Source organism: Mauremys mutica, chromosome 1 (genome assembly GCF_020497125.1).
Source record: "Mauremys mutica isolate MM-2020 ecotype Southern chromosome 1, ASM2049712v1, whole genome shotgun sequence".
Classification (NCBI taxonomy): Eukaryota; Metazoa; Chordata; order Testudines; family Geoemydidae; genus Mauremys; species Mauremys mutica.
The window spans coordinates 166499178-166516665 of NC_059072.1; the positions used below are offsets into that span (position 1 = coordinate 166499178).

General features: G+C 38.2%; 1 protein-coding gene across 1 annotated transcript in view; it reads right to left on the minus strand.

Annotated features, from left to right (window-relative positions):
* Window positions 1-5303: 5303 nt before the first annotated feature.
* Window positions 5304-17488, minus strand: part of ZBTB11 (zinc finger and BTB domain containing 11) — a 37625-nt gene continuing 25440 nt past the window's right edge. Inside the window, exons 9-11 of the mRNA XM_045001800.1 lie at window positions 12767-12925; window positions 8568-8743; window positions 5304-6106 (exon numbers count right to left, since the gene is read on the minus strand). Of these exons, the coding sequence (XP_044857735.1) occupies window positions 5589-6106; window positions 8568-8743; window positions 12767-12925 (853 nt within the window). The 3' untranslated portion in view covers window positions 5304-5588. The remainder of the gene's footprint in view (window positions 6107-8567; window positions 8744-12766; window positions 12926-17488) is intronic.

The window sequence follows — 17488 nt, forward strand, 5'->3', positions numbered from 1 at the left end:
CATCATCTTGGTGCAACTCCCATGGCCCTTCACCTACTAGGAACAAAATTATCTAGCACAGAGGTTCTCAACCTTTTTTGAATTGTGCCTCACTTAAGTTGCTTTTTAAAAAAAAAATTGGATCCACTCTTCTACAATAGTGCCAACTTGCAATGCCCCTTTTACTCAAATTTGGCCTGGATCGTCTTGGCTTCCTAAAAAGACACCCAGGTTGAGAATCCTTCATCAAGCTGATTTCTTCAGCAGACAGTAGTTAGCCAACCATGAGTTAAGAACTCCATTCTCATACCTAAATTCTGCAGATGGGGTTACCCCCTGATTGGCTTGACACCACCACATGCCTACTCTATTCTGCCCCAAAGCAGACACTTACCCAGGATCCTTCACTCTTTTCCTGATCGCAAATACTTCTCTATGTATTTCCTCCTATCCTATCGCTGGATAACAATATCATAAGGAAGATAAGGCTGGATTATTTGTATTACTGTAGCACCTAGGAGCCCCAGTCATTGACCTGGACCCCATTGTGCTAGGTGCTGAACACACATCACAGAAAGACAGTCCCTGCCTTAAAAAGTTTACAGTCCAAGACAGGAGACATCAGTACAAGGAAACAATTCATAATTTCATATAGTCCAAGGGACCATTGTGGTCATCTAATCTGACCTCCTGTATAACTCAGGCTGTAGATATCCCCATAAATAAGTCCTAGAGTGCATCTTTTAGAAAAACATCCGATTTTATTTAAAAATAGTCAGTGATGGAGAATTCACCATGAGCCTTGGTAAGTCATTCCAGTGATTCCTCTCACAATGTGACAATATTGTCTAAATAGACAAGACAGACCCAGGAGGAGAGAAGGCATAAAATACACAAGCAGAGTGAACAATGTAATGGTGGTAAACATGTTAGTTCCACAATTTTTAAATTTATTTTGGGTGGGTTTGCTTAGGAGGGGATCAGCTAAATAGGGGAACAAAGGGGTTGTTTCATTTGCAAAGAGTCTACCTTGCTTTGTGCAGTACAAGTCTAAACATGAATGCATTTAATATCCATGTGTCATCAAATCCCACTGTAGGTGTTCTTTCAACTGCTGTTGTGCAAACAGTTGTATGAAAAGGCTACTGGCATCCTCATGTTAAGGTAATTTTAAAACTAGCAAGTTATATTGATTGTAATCTGTAACTCAGTGTTCTGCTACTCAACAAACAAACTACACCTTGATCTCTAAATGCTACTGCAATATAAATATTTATTAATAATAGAGAAACCATAAAAAAATGCAAGTCTATAGCAACTGTAAGTGTAAAGAAAACCAAAATATGAATTGCACATAAACTGATGCAGCAATGTCTGCCTGAGCCTGCAGGAAAACAAACAATGCAACAGGGAAGTGGGATCTCAATGGGGTGTTTGCTCTGTAGGTGATAATTGAAGTGTCAATCTTAACTAGTTCATCACTGATCATTTTAACAAAATGATACAACTGTTCACTATTGTTGGACATACCGGCATATCAAGATGAGAGGGAGTGTGCAGCTAATTGGGGTCAAGGATTAAGAGGACATGGAACAAAAGATTCAAACCTCCATTCACACACTTCCCCCCCCCCCCCCCAGCACATTCCAAATCAGAAGTAATCTCCGCTGCTGCTGAACAGATTGCTCCTCTCTGCCTCAGAACCAAAGCCCTTGAGTACTTGCTGGATAGCAAATTTCACTGCCATTATTGCATCTTTTCTGGGGGACAAGTTACCAACTGTGGAAACTTCCAGCTTTTAGCCAGACAACTTCTACAATTTCAGTTACTGGTCAAAACAAAAATTACCCACACACAGAATGTGTATCAACATACATAAGAAACTGGGAAATCAACTGGGTGTGAGTGAGCAGGCTGTGGTCCTGCTTCATAAATTATGTAGCAGAAAGCCTGGAATTAAGTAAAATATGCAAAGGTCTTGAGCATAAAGCAGTCCCCTTACTGCCCTCACCCTTCATTTGAAAGGGACCACCACATCATACTAAAAAGCCAGTGACCTCAAGGTCTTATGAGACTAATGCAGACACATGAGAAATTGCTATGATTAATGTTCTTCACATCTAACTCTCTAGGAAGGAGTTAATCTGGCCATCCAGAATTGTAAAACTGGAATTGTTCACTGCAGTCCGGTAATTGAGCCCCTTCAGTAGTTTGCAATTAAACATGAATTCCGTGGCCACATACCACAAAAAGTATAATTCTGGAGTGAGCTGTTCTGAAAAGAAAGTTGCTTAAAAATAATTAATGGCAAAGATCAGTTTATTTAATGACAGAAATGACCAGAACTTTATACATCTAACACCAACCAAAACAGCAGAATGTACAAACCAAAGACGTTTTAATTCACTGTGCCCAGGAATTTAGTAGGAATACTTCTGAAATAGATGGAGTTTCTCATGAGTTTTTATAAACAAAAAATCTAGCTTCAGCAATCAAATGCTCATGTTTATGGCCTGATTTCACATAAATTGTGCTAGGGTAGTAACCTCTCAAACTAGTAATTTAACAGGTATATTTAAAAAAAATAAATAAAGGCAACCTCACAAATCCAGGAACAGCAAGGCTAAATGATACTCCCCTACTTACTGTATGCCATTCTGAAAAAAATTAAGGCACAACTGTATGTATTAAGGAAGAGGTGCCATAGCCTTTAACTTTCATATTCCTGGCTTGATTTTTTGTTTATGTAACAACTTTTCTGTAATTTTATTGAGTGGCAGGTCATAAAGCCAATTAAAACAAATATTTTCATTCCTACAGAAGGCATTATACTTTTTTTCTTTTAAATTCAACAGACTCCTTTGTCTCCAGAGGAATGGACAAATAAAAGTGTCCAAGGATTAATTAAGATGCTAACAAGTATTGTGTTGTAAGGTAGTACACTGAATATACAACTGAAGTTCTAAACAATATTTACAAATAGTTATCCTGAACATGTTTCCTCACAACTTTATCAATATATACTTACGCATAAATTACTAGTACTCAGAAAATTTGGAAGTTTACCTAACAATCTATTAAAATCTTTTCACATTATAATGGCTATAAGAACTGTTACACTTACCTCTGTTTTTAGTTTATATTATGATGGACTGATCTTTCCTGGGTGCTTGTCCATAATGTTTTTGGGTATACAAGTGTTCAGGAAAATACAACAAGCACTATTTTTTCAAGTGAATGTTTTGTGCAATTTTACTCCATCGCAATATTTTGAGACTAGCACAATTATAAGAGGTTACAAGGTGTATGTGAATAATATGAAATCACCATCATGTTTGGTTCTCACCGAAGACATTTTGATCTTTGGAATACAGTAACCTACAGCTCAGTTCAGACCCAAGGCAGTAACTCAATGTAATTACATAAGCTGTTGAAAATCTTACTTTTTAAAAAGCAATAACTAATCTACATGCATGCAAAATACACAGAAGCGGTCTGTTTTACAGCCTATTAAATTGAGATATTTCAGCTAAGTGATGGAACATTACAGAAATGTTAATTCAAATGAGATAGACACCTTGTCAGGGATTTTGCCCCATATTTTGTTAATGTGTAAGGCAAGCCAGTTTCACAGGCTGCAGAAGAAAATTGTAATATTACCAAATTTGTTAAGTTTATCTAGCAGGGACCAGTGGTCTTACCCCTGTTGAATACTTTTGCAGTACAAGCTTTTATGCTATATCATTTCAGAACATGAACTCTAAACTACATCTACACTTCTGTTTTAGTCCCTGAACTACACTCTCAGTATGCATATTACAGAATGAGGGTAGATTATATCACCACACAGGCTGAAACTAATACAAGGATACTAATTCAAAGGTGGTCTCAGCTATCCTCATGTACATACGTGCTTAAGTCGTTCATTTTTCGCCTGTTGCGCGTATAGGATTGGATGACACTGTCTCTCTCATTCATTGCTATAGGTCTCTTGCCTTCAATCTGGAGCTGTATATTACTGAAAGATAATGAATTTCAAATATGCCAAACATACATGTTGCTTTAATACACATGAAAGTGGACTGGCAGGTCTCTCAATACACACACAACAGTATGGCCATGATACAATGATTTTATCAAGTATGAGAGATTGGCAGGGCTGGGAGAGACAGGGCTTCTGCTTCCAGCAAAAGCCAGGGGAATTATATATTCATTGAGAAAAATACTAGCAACTTCATTGCATAGGATTTCTTTAATATTAGAACAAATATTTCCACTTATTTTATTTTAACACATTAACCTACAGAGACTGAAAGTTCTTCCACAAAGATGAGGAGATGCACACGGTTAACAGCCTGCCTTACATGTGTTTTCATGTAGCTGTGGTGTAATAAGCCTTTGGAGATTTCCAGCATATTTGTCACAAATTTAGTTTTTAACATGATATTATGACATTCATATTATTCAATCCTAATGCTACTGTCTGTCCCATTTTGGAATTAACAACTCCCACCATCCCCGCTTCTCAATAACAATTCTCCATGATACAGTAGTTGGAAAACCAGATGATTTCTACAGTGTCCCATTCCCAAAGAACTGCACCCAATTACACTTAACTTTTTTCATGTGGAAATTTCCACATAAATTTAATATAAAATTAGAAGAGTTCTACATCCATCATTAGTTCTCCTGCCTTGGGTAAGTACAACAAAGCAGTGTAAAGCTTTGTTTACACAACTGAACAATTAGCAAAATAAATTAAACAGGGTTGCACATATCGGGCCAGACTAAACCCGTTATTCACACTGAAGAGCAGTTACTTATTTGTGTAGCCCTATTGATCCCATTGTATTTATGGAAGTAACTGCTCGCCAGTGACAGAGTTTTCTCCCTAGATTCCAATGGACCTCACTGAGTAAATTTGGTTACAGTTACATGGTTATGCAAGTCATTTTACAATGGTTTGCAGAATCCTTAAGTGTACTGACCTGCCACACAGTCCTGAGGAATTTAAGCTAATTTTGCAAAATTTCTGAAGCACACTTTGTAGATTTATACACAATTAGCACATCTACCTAAAGGCAAAAGACCCCATACCACAGGTTTTCAGCCCCTCACAAGGCAACACACACTCCACAGCAGTCCAACATCCCCTGATTTGGGGAGTGAAAGAAAAGAGGACAGAACCCATCACTTAAACTTCATTCACTGACCCTGATGAAATACATATTAAAACAAAGGCAAAATTCTACTGAAACAGCTGTACAATTCTAGCACAGCTTCTTTGTAAAAGTTCATAAAAAAATTTACAACATGATACTTACTGCCATTACACAGGAAATATTTTATTTTTAGACCTTTCTGTACTAATTGATTATGACTGATGCAGAAATCGGTCTTCCAAACTCTTGCTCAGTACTGAAGTATCTGCATTTTTACCTTTTTTTTTTAAATCAGTGCATTGTGCAATATCATTCTGCAGCCAAGAAACTCAATATAGGAGATTCAGTATCTGAAAGTCAGTATTACTGTAAGCCTCAAATACAGTTAATACTTAGCTTGTTACATGACAATACTGCACTCTTCTTGCTCTCTGTTAGAGATGGTGTTCACTCTGTTTCTGAAATGTGGGCCACTTCTACTTTTACAGTTTCAATGGCTTGTGTAACTTCAGCTATTTTCTGTCCTTGCTGTTGTGCCAATACGTAATTCACCACTTGCATGATGCTTTGGTCAGAAAGAGTGGATACTGATGTACATTCCTCAGTAGCTGCAACTGCTTCAATTGTTTCTCCTGCCACTACCACAGTCTCAATCTCCTCACTGCCAATGCTAATCTCGGTTTCTTGTTCTTGCATGTCTGCTGTTAAAATACTGATGGCATGTTCCACCTGGGTCCCCTGGTTATGAAACTGAAGGGTGTCCTTTTCCAGCATAATTTTGCAAGGTACATAATCCCTGTGGAACTTGGTCATATGCTTCCGTAGCGTCCGGGCATCTATGTAAGCTTCATTGCATACTGGACAGACATATGGTCGTTCTCCAGTATGTGTCCTCACATGACGCTTCAAGGAACGTGCATCAGCCCAGGCTACTCCGCAAGTCAGACATTCAAAAGGCTTAACACCTGATCACCAAAACAAGAGAAGGAAGCTTATTAGTTTATGTAAATCTGTGTAAATGAGAATGACAAATTCCAAGCACAAAAGACAACACTGTAATACAGTGGTTTTCAACCTGTGGTCCGCGGACCTCTGGGGGTCCACAGACTATGTCTAAGGAGTCAGCGAAAGGTTGTTGTTACCATAGAACAGTGGTTTTCAACCTACAGTCTGTGGACCCCTAGGAGTCCACAGACTATGTCTAAGATTTCCAAAGGGGTCCGTATCTCCATCTGAAATTTTTCAGGCGTCCGCCAATGAAAAAAGGTTGAAAACCACTGTTCTCATAGATAACCATGAGGTACAATTGCTAGTCACATATCACAGAGAAAATCTTATTTACAAATTTTGAGTGCATTATATAATATTTGAAGAGCGCTGCAAAACCCCTCAGCCCAGAGCAAGAGTCTACTAGAGGGAAGGATACACAACTATATCGGATATGTTAATCCAGATTGAGCTCTTGGAGGGAAGAGCCTCCTACTATACATTTGTAGTGGCCTTTGGGTCCTATTGTAATACAAATGAATAATATATTACAGGGGCTATTTTCACAAGTACTCAGCATGGCCTTGTTCTTTGAAGGCCAATGCTGAGTGGGTTAGGAAATCTCATCCTAGAAGTATAGCTGAACCTCATATATAGAGGTCAAGAGTTACAACATAATCATTACTAAATTGTGCTTTGCCCGTAAGTTACAGAACATCTGAAGAGGAGAGGCTGACAAAAACCTTGTGGCCCATCTAAACTATTCCATTGCTGGACAGGATTTTCCCTTAAAAGGATCTTACTTCTAGTCTGCTTTTGAACATCTCCAACAAATCATCTCCTAAACAAGTTATTTGATTTCAGAAAATGTTTTATGATATAGCTAAAGTTTCTTTTTATTTCATTCCATTCCATTATATATCATTCTGAAATGCCACCAGGAGATTAGGTTTTAAAGCTTCTCTCTGTGTTTATGGTGCTTCTGTTTCTTAAAACCATATTTTGTCTAACTATACATTTTCATTTAAATCTGTGAGGTAGAAGTAACAGGTTGGGTTAACTAGTAGAGAGGTCTCAAAGGTAATGAAATGGGCCTGGAAAGGCTACAATCTCCATTCATAGAGATGCAACAGACAGTTAATGGGGATCTGTGCAGGCATAGAAAAAGCCCTGAAACTTTACATAGGCACTTATATGGAGTGTATCTCCATATTGTGTGTATGGCCTTAGGAGTGCCTGAGGCACAGAGTCTCACTGTTACATCCATGTCTCCCATTCTGCCCTTCTGTTTGGTACCCTCTCTCCTCCAAAGGTACTGCCTGGCACCTTGCTAAACCAAATCCTACTCCACTGATTTTTGTTAATTTCTGCAAAGTTGTGTGTCCATCTTCCACTGAGCCTGAAATCCCTAGTTTGATATCGGCCACAAATTATTTCTTCCTCCAGACAGTGTGTATCAAAATTATTATGTATATTATATTATATTTTATATACACAATTATAAATTATATATAATATTGTGTGTGTGTGTATATATATATATATATATAAATAAATAAAATCACTATTTCCACTGACGTACAAAAGAAACAATCTGAGCGCTAACTTCCTATATTACCGCTGCTACAGATTTACAGCAGAAAATTATGGGATGTTATAGGTACTTCTTTTTTTAATGTAAACACTTAAATTTCTACCCCAGCAGTGAATGAGATTTTAGACTTATTATTAACAGTCCTTTATGGGTAAGATGTTTAGAAAAAGTGATTTTTGCCACAATATAGCAAACTGTGTGTAGAAGTACATAGTCAGACTATTCCATTATTCCAAGTCATTTGCTGAGTTTCCTTATGAAATGCTTATGCATACGCTGGAAACTTTTTAATTACAACCGTTCTGTTCATAGTGTCCCCAAAATGCTTAAAGGTTTTAGTTTGCACTGTAAACTAATGAACTGACAAATTTCAGTCCAAAAAAAGGAAACAATATTTTTAAGAGTTTGAGAGTGATTGGTTTCAAACACTTATACTCTTGCTTTTTTTTTTTTTTTTTTTTGAGGGGTACACTTATTTAAAAGTTGAATATTTTTATAATTTTTACATAATATTAATTCCTTGCCCCACACAAAAAACTTTAACCAAGTCTCTCAGAAACTCCTGAAAAATGTGTTTTTATAAAACCCTTCACAGAGTACTGAAAATACACCTTTTGTGTCTATTTGCATGACTAGTGCTATAAGGTTTTAGAAGGATTCTAATGTCTACTTTTGGAAGTCTCTAGAAACATGTTAAACAACAGGATGAGTGTAAACCTACTTTCTGTTGACTTAATGATCCATAACTTCCCTGTGGCTCCCCACTCATGGGGACCCTAAACATATTATTTGTTAAAATACTAGTATTTTTACAGAAAAGACACAATCGCTTATTTTCTGTGTACCCTCATGATTATTCATGTGTCGTCTGTATTCTCGCAGTTGGGTGAATTTTCTTCCACAGTGCTCACACACACGTTCCAGATTTTGCTTTGCTCTCCCTTTCTTCCCATGAGTGGCTTTCTTTACATGTCTTCTATACAAAGCTTTCTCGTAGAATTCTTTGCCACACACATTACATCTAAAATGTGAAAAGAATACCTGTTAGATACAGAAAACATGCTTGAAACCATTATCCCATGCCTACTTTAGGTTAAGCTTTTAAAATGCCTTTTAACTCAAATAGGGAAAGTTTAAAGGAATGCCAGTTTTATAATTAAAAATGTTAGATTTTGATGCTCCAATGTAAGAGAAATGGTTTCAGATTTTAAAATATTATTGTGCCGTGAGACTACACCCACATGCTTTCTTAATCCTTGACACAAGCTTCCACTCACCATTCCACATTAGCAAAACCACACAGATTAATAATCAAACATTTCTAACTGTGCCCAAAATATACTAATCCCCCTAAAGTTTCACATGCATTAATACTTGTAGCTCATATTGTTATCTTTGAGGATGCATCCTATGCAGGGATATGTGGAGAATGATGGAGGTGTGAGGGCAGAGGTAAAGTACCCCAAGTAACGAAGTTTGTTGTATTACCCATCTTCCCTCATACACTTTAGGGAATAGCCTACAGAGTCCTCTCAATGCTATTTTCTAGATGATATCTGAATTTGGAAGTACTGGCTACGTCAAACACTTTTATTTGTACATTATTAATGCAAAGAAAATGTTTTGACATAGTATGGCATATATTCTCTGTACTAATAAGTTTGCTTCCGGCCTTAGTGACCTAGTTTGTGCTATTTGCACATTAGGGGAAAATATGTTTTAAGAAATGCAAGTATTCAACCAATGAACATAACCACAACTCCTCCATGTACAATTATTAATTTGCCACCCACAGGAAAGGCCTAATGGACATGGACTAAAATGCTAACCATGTGCTGCATCTTTTATAAAAACCTAAACAAAGTTTACTGATGAACAGATGGAGCTCAGGATCCTGAAGTGTATGCTAGTGATGCCCAATAATTCTGATGTATCCCCATTTTGCTTCCTGAAAGCATTCCATGGGGAACTTTATCAGCCTTCAGTTTTCCCGGAAGATACTGAAGGGAACTAGATGTAGTTCCAGATTTATCTGTGTCAGTGATCCATCCTCTTCATTACTTACCGCTCTCTGAATCTGTGTTGTTTGCAAACATCTGCTTGATGATCATTTCCCATTTACAATTACATTTTGAGACATATCAGTTAGCACATTTAATGTGCCATGTTAATTCTGTATAGTTCTAGTTTCTTAATCAAAATATTGCGCAGAACTATGCCAAATTCCTTACAGATGTTTAAGTATATTACATCAACATTAGTATCTTCATAAATCAAAACTTGTAGGAATAAAGAGGTTATTTTACCTCTGTATTTGTTACTGGTGTGACCGCTGCTGGAATACTGTCTCCAGTTCTGTTGTCCACAATTCAAGAAGGATGTTGATAAATTGGAAAGGGATTGGAAGAGCCACGAGAACGATTAAAGGATTAGACAGCATGCCTTATAGTGATAGGCTATGTTTACACTACAAGCGCTACAGCAGAACAGCTGCAGCTATGCTGCTGTAGTGCAGACACTTCTACACTGACAGAAGGGGTGTTTCCATCAATGTAGTTAATACCAAGATGTGGTAGCTAGGTTGACAGTGGGGGTTAGGTAAACCTAACTACTGTGCTCAGGGAGTAAATTTTTTTTGACAGCCCTGAGCAACACAACTTCGTTGATCTAATATTTAAATGTAGACCAGACCACAGACTTGAGGAGCTTGCTCTATTTAGCTTAACAAAGTGAAGGTTAAGGGGTGACTTGAACACAGTCTACAAGTTCTTGACATGGGAGTAAATATTTGATAACAAGCTCTTCAAGGTATAACAAGGTCCAGTGGTTGGAAGCTGAAAGCTAGACAATTTCTCACTGGAAATAAGGCATAAATTTTTAACAGTGAGGGTAATCAACAACTGGAACAATTTGCCAAAGGTTGTGGTGGATTTTTAAATCAAAAGTGGATTTTTTCAAGAACATGAATTATTCTGGGGTAGTTCTATGGCCTGTGTTATGCAGGTCAGACTAGATGATCACAATGGTCTCTTCTGGCCTTAGAATTTAATCCCATCAGAAAACGATGAAGTTAGTTTGACAGGATCTATTTTCCATAAATCCATTTTGATTGACATTATACCACTGTCCTGTAATTTTTGATTATGAAATCATCTGACCTTTTCCCAAACACAGAAGATATTTATTGAACACTGCCTTTTCTGCGTTATTATTGAAAATTGTACTATTTCTATCTAGCAATGGACCAATACCATTATTAGGATTCCTTTTGTTCCTCATATATTTTAAAAACTCCTTATAGTCCTTAATTTTGCTGGCTATTGAGTTTTCCTTGTGACTTTTTGCTTCTCTTATCAATTTTCTACAATTTCTAGCAATTAATATAAATATGCTTTGCAGAATTTTACTTTTTTTTTCCAGAATTTCAACAAATATTGATGTTTATTTTTAAGCATTATTTTAGATTTTTATCTATTTAAATGTTCACAGTTGCGGGAAATTATTGGGGGGTGGGTCAGATAATTAAAGCTTTACAAACCATCAAAACACAAACTGTATATTTTGACCTGTCATGTTGACAATGTAAATATCCTTAAAATCCAAACCACACCTGTTTATACTATTAATTCACTAGTCTATCTGTCACAAGTCTAATTCAAAAGTCTAAATCACTGAATTTTGACTCTAGTAAGATCTCAAGCAGCATTTTTATTACATTGCCTATCTGTACATTTTGATTACCAACAGAAATATTTTTGTCAGTTTTTGTGTGTACAGCGAAATTAACATTTACCAACATATACTGATGAAAATGTAATCATTCAACGAGAGAGAGAGACACAACACACAAAACCAACGGAAAAAAGGGGAAGTTGATCGCTTCTAATTTATATTTAGGATTGGAAGGATTAATTTTTTTTAAATCAGTACATGTCTTAGAGGGGAAGTGAAACCAGATATGTGTCACTATATTTAATCTTTCCAAGCCTCCCTCTCCCCCACCTATATATATTGATCACACAACTGATCACACACTTGCTTAGTGACACAAATGATCATGACTTGACTACATTTGTTGTATGCAAACAGAATAAAGTTCAAGCCAGTAACACACACACACTGCTTTAAAAGTACCATTTTCACAAAGCTGATAAACAATAAGTCAAATCAGTTGGGGAAAGGAATTCTGCTCAAAAAGAAACAATTCCACAAGTGAGAGAGAAAGCTAGCTTTCTTACACAAGAAAGAGTGAGACAGCGCGAGCTGCTTTCACTTCCCTACTAAGCCACCCTGGTTTTTTTAAGCCAACTAACCTCTCTCTGTGAATTCCGGGATTGTTGTGTTTGGGGCAAAAACACTCTCTCCTGGCTAATTTGACTCATAATTTTTTCAGCTTTATTAAATTAGCTCTTTTAAAGCACTAAGTGTACGTTTGTGTGTGTGTATTACTGGCTTGCACTTCATTCTGTTTGCACACAACAAATGTAATCAAGTCACGATCACCTGTATCACGCAGCAACCACTAATTTTCAGTTGTGTGATCGATACCTTTACCTATCAAGATGAGGTCTAATATAGAATTCCCCCCCATGTTGGAAGCAACATTTGCTGAATTGGAAAATTGTCCTTTACCAGTTTTAAAAACTCCAAAGACATTTTACTACTGGCAGCCCAGGAACTCCAGCATGTCACTCAGATTGAAGTCCCCCAAGATCACGCAGCTTTTTCCCCCCTATATATTAAGGAGCCAGTTATTCTTTTCTCTAGTGTGATCTGGTGGTCTGTAGTAGACACCAACTAGCATCCCATCTTGTGCTTTATCTGCTAGGACACTGATCCATAAACATTTAAGATCTTCTTCTTCACTTGAGATCATATGTAGTTATTCTTTTATATCTGTTGCTGAAAGCTACATCCCTGTAACTATGGATAGCTCTTGGCAATGTCATTCAGAACCAGATCCTCACTGGTCTAATTAGAGCTGTGGGTCTGCAACACCTTAGTGTGCTCAGCTTACATCAGTTGTGAACTGACCCTCACTCACCTGTACGGATCTGTGACAGAATGGGACTTCACATGGGAATACCAATCTTTCTTCCAACTGTAACACTTCCCACAGAACTCACACTGGAATGGCTTCACACCAAGATGCTTGTTCATGTGCTGCCGGAGATCCCGAGCTTCATAGAAACTTTTTTCACATCTGTAACAATAAAGGTTTCCGACTCCCACATAAGACAGGATCATAATGAGATGAAGATAACTATGGAGGGAGATTGTTCAAAAATGAGGATCCTAGACCACGATTTCAATGGCACAAAAACACTGTACTTTATCATTTACATGTTGCCTAAAGCCCAGTACAGCTCTACCTCGATATAATGTGACCCGATTAACATGAATTCGGATATAATGCGGTAAAGCAGTGCTGGGGGGAGCGGGGAGAGCTGCACACTCTGGTGGATCAAAGCAAGTTCGATATAACGCAGTAAGATTTTTTGGCTCCTGAGGACAGCGTTATATCGAGGTAGAAGTGTATATATCAGTAATTTTAAAAGACTGGAAGACTTCATGAAGTAGACAAGGTTTACAGTATCAACAATTATATTAACTATGTAATCCTCTTCTACACTAAGGGAGATTAAAAAGAATAGCAGCTAATTTAAAGATCTGAAATTTATATTATGGGCTTCAGGCATATTTTCCTTTTATCGGTTATGGAAAGCTGATTTCCTTTAATTGCTCTGTTATAGGGAAAAAAAGTTTGTATAACTCCTATCCGGTACCCAAAAAGAGAGAGTTATGGAGAGTTAGGACATCACAAGTTACAGTATACAAAGTGTTGTTCTATAAACTAGAAAAGCTATGCTTATGAAGGATCTGGCATCTCTTTTTCTGGAACCACGGAGGATTAACTCGGAAAGCAGACATTAAATTGCTTTACTGTTCAGATTGCTCAAGCAAATTCAACACAACTGCTAGCTCTGCTTCTCAAAGACACTCCCCCCGCCAATCCCTCAACCCAAATTTCTCTAATACCTCCCCACATCCCTGCCCCCCCATAACAGCTCCATGGGAAGCCACAGTTCACCATCTCCTCTTTAGCAAGCCACAAGAATACGCATAATCAAGAAGGTGCTTCTTCTATAGCGGACTAATAAATTCTGCTTCTCAGGCATCTTTGCCCGAAAGCCTCCTCCTCTCCCTGACATAATGCCCCATTATCCAAGTCACTTAACAACAGGGAATATATAGAAAAGAGAGAAGCTCTTAGGCAAAGTTGTCAGAGAAGACGACCTTCTAGGGAGAAGGTGCCCTCTTCATCTGGCAAACCTCCTAGAGTGTACGAGAGGATCCCCAGATGTATAAAGGTTTGCCTGACTAAGACAAAAGCTCAGAAGAGAGGCTAGATGGAGATCTATCTGTCGAACTGAGCTGAGCTACAGAGCCAGCGAAGAACAGAAGTTTGTAACAAAATGCTGATGACTGTCAGCTTTAGTTGGTCAAGATCAATTCTTTTATGACAAACGTGGATTATACCATCCCCTCATACACACTTAGTAGAGGTCTTCATTGTGGAGGATGAAGCATTGTACCAATTCTGAAGGACTTGGGATATGTACATGTTTCTCAATCACCTAATATAGATAGTGCAGTATAGTCATGGATGAGAGAATGTAAACTGGTTTCAATTATTTCCCCTCCAAAAATACATATTTTCTCCCCTCCAGTATATTTAATTAGCCAATTTATAGTCCCCCTTTGGAAACCCAAAGGAAAAAAAAAATCAATTTCGGTAAATTTTACAAGCTATTAAAAAAAAACAATAAAATGCCAGGGAGTTAAAGTGAGTTCTTGTCTACAGTTAGGAAAAACTTATATGCTTATAAATATATACTTTTCAAAAAGTGTTACAAATATATATTAATTCTCATTAAAACCATGTCTGCAATGTAGGTAGTAAATAATTTTGCATGTGTATATAATAAAGGGAAGATTTTCAAAAGGCATAAACTGCAATTAGGTGCCAACTGTCATTTGTGCTTTTGAAAATAAATGTGAAAGAATCTCCTCAAAACAAAATCTTCTTGTTTGGGGGAGATTTTCAATCGTTTGTTCTAACGCACCAGGAATTTAAATATACCTGTGAACCTAAATGTATTAAGGGAACGGTATTTTTCAAGTGATTGCATTTGATTATTTCCAAGTTAGGACAATGCAACTCTCAGCTATGCAAGGGTAGCAAAGGAAGTTGTGGCTGCAAGGGTCGGGAGGCATCTGTCAGCTCTGAATTATCCCCTTCTGTGTATGTGCTGGGACCTCTGCAGGGATCTGGCCTCTTTCCTACCCCTTCATGTGGGCAGGGATCTGGGGTGAAGGGAATGAAGGTAACAAATTTAAATGCCAGTTGGGAGTGAATAGTGGTAGTGAAGAGCCCAGTTCAGCGTGCAGCTCAGAATACATAACCAAGGTCGCATATGGTCCTCCAGTAAACTGATGCCTGTGATATGTATACACAGCAGCATAGGGCAGGATATAATAAAGAGCAACTTCTTACATGTTTATGGCTTCTACAGTGCCAACTAATAGCTTAATGGGATGGAAACAGGGTGGACAAGGACACGCCCCCCCCAGTGTTATTTCACATGCTTAAAGTTACTGTTGCTACCATGTAATAAAACTGTCAAGGATTTGGGTCACAGACCATGGATGAGATTTCTCTCATGAGCCTTGTTAGCAGCTAGAGACACAAGGTGTGTGAGGAAATATCTTTCATTAGACATACTTCTGTTTGTGAGACACACAAGCTTTTGGGGTTATACAAGTTCTTCTTCACTGCAAACATTTCAAAGTGACAACTATCCCCACTCCACTATAACAAAATGTACAAAGAGGGGAAAAGCATTGACAAATCTCACAGCAACATTGAGACTTAATGGAAAGACCACTGGGCTAGGACTATTCCTAGCTCTGCCACTTGCCTCCTGGGTGATCTTGGGTAAATAACTTCACCCCTCTGAGACCCAGTTTCCTATCTGTAAAATGGGGCTACTCATGTAAAAGTTATTTGAGATCAACTGATGAAAAGCACTATATACAAGCTAAGTCTTTTGATTATTATCTAGCCACAGTAGCATATCAAATCTAGCGGGAACTAGAACAGTCTAAATGATCACTAACTTCTACTAACAAACATTCGTCTTCGTCTAAATACCTAGAAAATTAAATGGGAAAAAACTGTTAACCCAGAGTTATGGTTGCCCAGTGATAGCTCGTGTCCTGCCAGAATATTGAGCTCAGTAAAACTGAAACATCTGAAACCCAGGAAATTCAGAGTTAAGGTAAACACCCATAACACATGCACTCCCACCCTGCCTTTTCACTGTAATGGACAGGCATTACCTGCACTTGCTGTACGCTCAAACACTGAGCTCACTCCCCCCAGAGAGAATACCACGCTTATAAAATTTAATAACCTCTTCGTACCCTTTTATAACTCCTTCACACTTGTACACAAGATATCTAAACATACACTTTTCCCTACACATCATTAAATCCACAGACTACTCTCAGATCCCACCTCACTGCTGACAATACCCAGGGCAAGAAGACCTCAGTGCCCTACTACTGACATAGTCTACACAATTCTGTATTGAAATTATGCACATTGGAACCTCAGGATACACATGCACCTCCTTCCTTTGACAACACACATGGTGAGGGCATGTTGAGGGGACTCAGACCCATATCTACTCAGATCACAATCACAGCTCTAGGATGCTCCTCAATCTAATCCCAAGATCTCCTCATATCACAATCACAGATCTTGCAAGCCATTCCAACTTATTCCTCCACCATTCAATACACCTACACGTAACACAGAGAATGAAGTTGGAATGCATACAGATCATTTCCAGTAGCTATTGCAAGTTCAAGGAGGAAGAGTTAAGGTTACATGGGTGTTTACCTTAACTCTCTTGGAAATTTCTGTTTTGCCGAACTCAACGTTCAGGAAGGGCAAAAGCTATCACCAGGCAGCCTTAAATTTGAGTTAATGAAATGTTTTTCCATTTAATCATTATAATTGTTAATTGACTATATGCTAAGCACAGTGTACTCTGTACTGTATGAGGCTATTGCCTATTATTGTACATTATGTAAAGGCATGTGCCAATTTAACTGAAGCCTGGTCTACATTAGGCGTTTAAACCGGTTTTAGGAGCGTAAAACCGATTTAACGCCACACCCGTCCACACTGAGAGGCCCTTTATATCGATATAAAGGGCTCTTTAAACCGGTTTCTGTACTCCTCCCTAACGAGAGGAGTAGCGCTAGTATCGGTATTACCATATCGGATTAGGTTTAGTGTGGCCGCAAATCGACAGTATTGGCCTCCGGGCGGTATCCCATAGTGCACCACTGACCGCTCTGGACAGCAATCTGAACTCAGATGCAGTGGCCAGGTAGACAGGAAAAGCCCCGTGAACTTTTGAATATTTCCTGTTTGCCCAGCGTGGAGCTCCGATCAGCACAGGTGGTGATGCAGTCCGAAATCAAAATAAAAAAAGAGCTCCAGCATGGACCATGCGGATGTGATCGCAGTAAGGGCAAGCAAATCTGTTCTATCAGCGCTCCGTTACAGAAGACGAAATTCAAAATCATTTTTTAAAAATCTCCAGACAGGGACTCAGTGCACTGCTGCGTGACAAGCGTAACGGAAAGCCAAAGAATCAAATAGACGCTCATGGACTGGAGGACTCAAGCT